Raw genomic sequence first — 4,725 nt, forward strand, 5'->3', positions numbered from 1 at the left:
GTCTCCTGGTCACAAATCCAGTCTTGTAGAAGAGTTTCAAAAGCTGGAGTAAGTTCATAATGAGCACTAAGAGTTAGGAAGTGTTTGATGAATTTCCAGGCTTGAAAAGAGTCTAGTAAGAGCTAGCTTTTGTCTAACATAGCGCTTCCTGGAAGTGCACAAATCTGAAACTTCCACGGACATACAGCTTGGCAATTAAATTCCAAAAGCCTGTTAAAGAAGAGACACTGAAGTCCGTGTTAGTTTGGCAACCCATCAAAGACCTAACACTCCCATGATTCTGGGTTTCCTTTGTTCACGTCATCCTTCATTCTTACTTCTCTTTCTGGGCCTGAAGGAGGGGCACTTTTCTACCCAAGATTTTTAGGAATGTCTCACAGCACTGCAGCTTCTCTGATGCTAGCAGTCTTTTTACTGCACTGTTGCTGACTCAGTGCGATGGGTTAGAAAACATGGCAGGGCAGTCTGGATTGGTATGCCCTGTTATGCTTACAGTCACAGAGGTGTATATATGTCCAAGTGTCTTCTTGCCTGTTATTCAGCTATTTCCCAAGTCTTTTAAAGACCCCCACCCTCACCTCAACTAGCTAGCCCCTGGCCTTGCCCTAGAGCAGGGTAAGCTTTAGGCTGTTTCAGATTATCAGTCTGGTGTGAGCAGTTGTGAGCACCCCAACCACTGTCTGGTCTCCTTGGACCACCATCAATGCCTCCTAGTGAGAACTGCACTGAAATCCAGGCATCAGCAGTAAAAGACGCAAGTGAGTCATCTCCTGAAGCACTACTGATTTTACTTGGATGCTGCAGTTATAAGGATTTACTTTTAGGGCTCATCATTCACAAGGCTATTTCAGCCTCAGGGTGGGGAGCTGTGTCCAGATATCCTGTTAAGCCCATGTTCTCCTTCTGTCTCTACACCAGCTGCCTCTGTCATTCTCTGTCTGCCCCAAGAGATTCTGGCAGGACTGGACCCCAAAGCAGAGTCCCCATTCATGTCTCTTCCCAGGGAATGTGAGATACCAGTGCCTGCAATCCTTCCTTTCTGAGCAGGGCTGTCACCATTAGCCCTTTCCTCTGTTATGATTGACCTTAAACCCAGTGAAGGTGGGAGACTGAGTCCATTGTAGTGAACATAAAACTTCATGCTAATGTGTTCTTCAGTCCGTCACAGCAGAAATTCTTTACTGTAGATACATCTGAGGTGCAAGCCCAAGGCTTATGCACAGTCTGGAGTCCTGGGCTTGTATTTCAGTCTTTCAGCTTTCCAGAAGGGCTTTTAACAAAAAGGTCGCATGACTTGCATAAATGACTCACATGGAGGAGGCTCTGATTCCCTCTTGTTTATAGGTCTCACTTTCCCCAGAACTGAACTGTAGGTCACTTTATTTTTTAGTTACTTTGTGGGCATGTGTGGAGATGGAGCCAATGACTGCGGGGTAAGTGAAAATTCTTTCCATATATTTATTTAAAAAATGAAAAATGAATGCAATACCAGTAGAATATCCCAAACTGAGCACATGCTGAAGATGGGAGTGCTCTGCTTATTCACAGAGCAGCTCTACTGGCACCAGTACTGATTCAGGCCTTATCCCACAGTGTGGTCCTTACCATGCAAGAGCTGTCCTAGGCAGAGATTGTTGCAGTTTGTGGTCTCAAGGACTGATTAATTTCCTTCGCAAAAACCACCAGAGGATTCTCCAAATCCTCCAGTGGGGTTTCTGTCAACATCTTCAGTGTCCGGGGGTTTAGAAGACTAGGGTGAGGAGGAGTTTCCATGGGGAACAGCTGTAGCCCTACAAGGTTTTTGTAAATGCACATTTTAGAAGTGCAAGAAAGTTTCTTTTCCAAAAGGAAGGGTCCATGTTCAGGAGGGACCCATAACTCCCTTCTGGGCAGGTTCAGTTCACTCCATGACTTCACACATCCTTGTGGCAGTGAAAGCAATGCCGCCTAGGCAGTGAAGCACTCACTTGCCCTAACACAAAGTCCCAAGGATTCTCCTGGGAAAAGCAAGCAGAGAACCTAGACTGTCTACATAAAGTGTGACTGCGAATAAGTGCTGTCAAAGGAGGCAGAGCCAAACCTGTCTTCTGCAGCTGGTAGTGGATGGCTTTGGGGTCTGTGGAAAATGGACTTTCCCATGCTGACATCCCCATTCTTCTGGACCCGATGCCTCAAACAAATCCCACTGGAGGAACCTTTCGGGTGGAGCACATCCAGGGAGTGAAGAGGGACTGCTGTTCACAGAACGCATCCTGTAATAAGGGGTCACTTCTTGGCTGACATGTCAGTTGCTGTGTCTTCCTGGTTTGTGAGTGCTGAAGAAGAATGTGACTTTCAGGCTTTGAAAGTGGCGCATGCAGGGATATCACTGTCGGAGCAGGAGGCGTCTGTGGCTTCACCTTTCACATGCCGAACCCCCAGCATAGCATGTGTGCCAGAGCTAATCAGGTAAGCATGGATTTTTGTCTCCTATTTCATAAAGAAGACGTTTCCCACTCCTCTCAAATATTAGTGTTGAGTGTTACCACCAGGCTGGAATGTACATATGTAGAGGAAAAATAAATGTCTTTGACCTTGAAATTGCCATTTGCCCAGTTCCCATCTGAAATTCCTTTAAGATATATTAATTCCCTCAAAACTACAGGAGGAGGGCATCTACAGCTGAGTTTTATGTCATTAGCAGTATTTTAAATGCAAAAGAAATAGCAAAATGAACAACTCTCCATAAAGCTACATCAAATGTCCACCAGTCAACCTGTACATTACTGTTAGGTCCTGCCTCTGATACCCTATGCAAGCAAAACATTAGCATCTGTTATGCCAGGGTCCTGATTTTGCTTACTGGGGCCGATGAGTAACCAGGGAGAGTGCGTTACCCTCATTGGATACTATATGTTCACTGCAGGAGGAGAGGACTTGTTAATTTGAATTCACTGAGCAGCTGCTTGGCTTTGTATGTTTTTCCTTATATGGAGTTGTTATCTGCACTATTAATGTCAGCAGAGTAAGTTGTAGTCTTGGGAACATAGATGACTAGAATCAAGCCCTTTTGCTTGCAGCAGGATTTCTGCAAGTGAGGATTTTACTTTCATTCAGGCCAGATTTTATTTATTTCACCTCCCAGCAAGATACTGGCAGACTTCTCTACTTGTGACACGTGCCTTGTTTTTCAACAGTGTTTTGAGAAGACTGGCAACAGAAGCAGACCGATCACCTAATCGCTGTCCTTTATTCATGTCTTCACACAGGGAAGGCCGTGCTGCCCTCGTCACTTCTTTCTGCATGTTCAAGTACATGGCACTGTACAGCACCATTCAGTACCTTGGTGTTCTCCTACTGTACTGGGTATGTCTTGGGAACACGTTGGCTAGAACTGGATGAGCTACTACTCCCTTGTAGGAGAAACATGGCGTAAAAGCACCAATAAAACTAGGGTATGGAGCTTTACCTTTATCTGAGCTGCAAACTTCCGTGGTGTGATCATATGGTCCTCCTGTACCCTCAGCTGAAAACTGGAAAGATTCTTCCCATTAACTTCAGCTGGTGGGCTCAAGATCCAAGCTGGGCAAAAAGAAGTCTGAGATAATGAACAGTGTTTTGGATGAGGGCATATGTCTGTGAAAAGGGAGAATCTGGTGTAGGCATATGCTGTTGCAATTTATTCAGCATTTAAAACATGAATTAACTTGACAGTAAGCAAAATCCCCTGGAGAGCCTTAAACCACTTTTGCATGGCTTCTTCCCAAATAGAGAGGAGGGCTTTGCATTCAGAAGTCACCCAGCATTGAGAAAGCATGTCTCTTCAAATAGCCGCCTTTTTTATTGCATTGAGTGAACTGGAAGCGTTGTTAGTCCCAACAATGCACAAAATGAGAGTATTCACTGCAGGCCCAATGATGACGAATCTATTGGCAGGGTGGTGGATTTTGTGGTCCCCTTATCTGCTGGGTAGCATTTCAGAACAAACAGCAGAGCTTTAGCTCCATGAAAATAATACGGCTTTCTGGAGATGGTATAAGCAAGCCGACGGCAAATGTCTGATTTGTGATTTTTTTCTTTGTGTTCCTCTTTTCAGCAACTAAACTCCTTTGGGAATTACCAATTTTTGTTCCAAGATCTGGCTATTACCACTGTAATTGGTGTGACAAGTAAGCCCCTTAGTCATCCTATGTATTAATGAGAGAATGATCTCAAATATTTTTCACCTCCTTGGAAATGCATCATTCTATGTGCAGAAAGGAAGAAAAGAGAGACTACATAGAGTACAGGATGTTTAGATTAGTAGAGGAGGCGTCTTGTTTGAGAAAAGCTCTGAAATCAGATGGGTAATTCTTAGTGGTGCATTTGCTGAGCGTGTAGGTGGTTGATAACTGGGATGTTATCTCTGGAAGGAGTAAAAACAGACCTAATGCAGTGGAAAGTCTATTCAGGCTTTTTTCTGTTGACTTAGGAAGGCAGATGAAGAAGATACTTAAGGATCCATGCCCAAATGAAAAAGTGTAGGGATCAACTGTTTGGGGTCCAGCTTATATTTGAAGCTGTGTAGGCAGGAGGCACAAGAGGAAAGAAAGATGAAAATGGAGAAGAAAGAAATGACAGATGTCAGACACTACAGAGCAGGAAGCTGTAAGCCAAGAGTAAGAGAGGAAACTAGTACTGGAGGGGAAAGAGAAAGATAGGGTTGTTGAGACAGAGTAAGTGCAGGGAGAGGTTTAAAAGCAGGAA

General features: G+C 44.4%; 1 protein-coding gene across 1 annotated transcript in view; it reads left to right on the top strand.

Moving 5' to 3' along the window:
• The window catches only part of LOC104073039 (probable cation-transporting ATPase 13A4), a gene marked incomplete at its 5' end in the record, with an annotated part of 22,707 nt that overhangs the window by 11,991 nt on the left and 5,991 nt on the right, over positions 1-4,725 (top strand). Inside the window, 5 exons of the mRNA XM_009572689.1 lie at positions 1-48; positions 1,391-1,433; positions 2,339-2,448; positions 3,249-3,345; positions 4,076-4,148. The exon at positions 1-48 is cut by the window's left edge and continues 19 nt beyond it. Of these exons, the coding sequence (XP_009570984.1) occupies positions 1-48; positions 1,391-1,433; positions 2,339-2,448; positions 3,249-3,345; positions 4,076-4,148 (371 nt within the window). The remainder of the gene's footprint in view (positions 49-1,390; positions 1,434-2,338; positions 2,449-3,248; positions 3,346-4,075; positions 4,149-4,725) is intronic.

This window comes from Fulmarus glacialis, unplaced genomic scaffold (genome assembly GCF_000690835.1).
Source record: "Fulmarus glacialis isolate BGI_N327 unplaced genomic scaffold, ASM69083v1 scaffold1410, whole genome shotgun sequence".
Lineage (NCBI taxonomy): Eukaryota > Metazoa > Chordata > Aves > Procellariiformes > Procellariidae > Fulmarus > Fulmarus glacialis.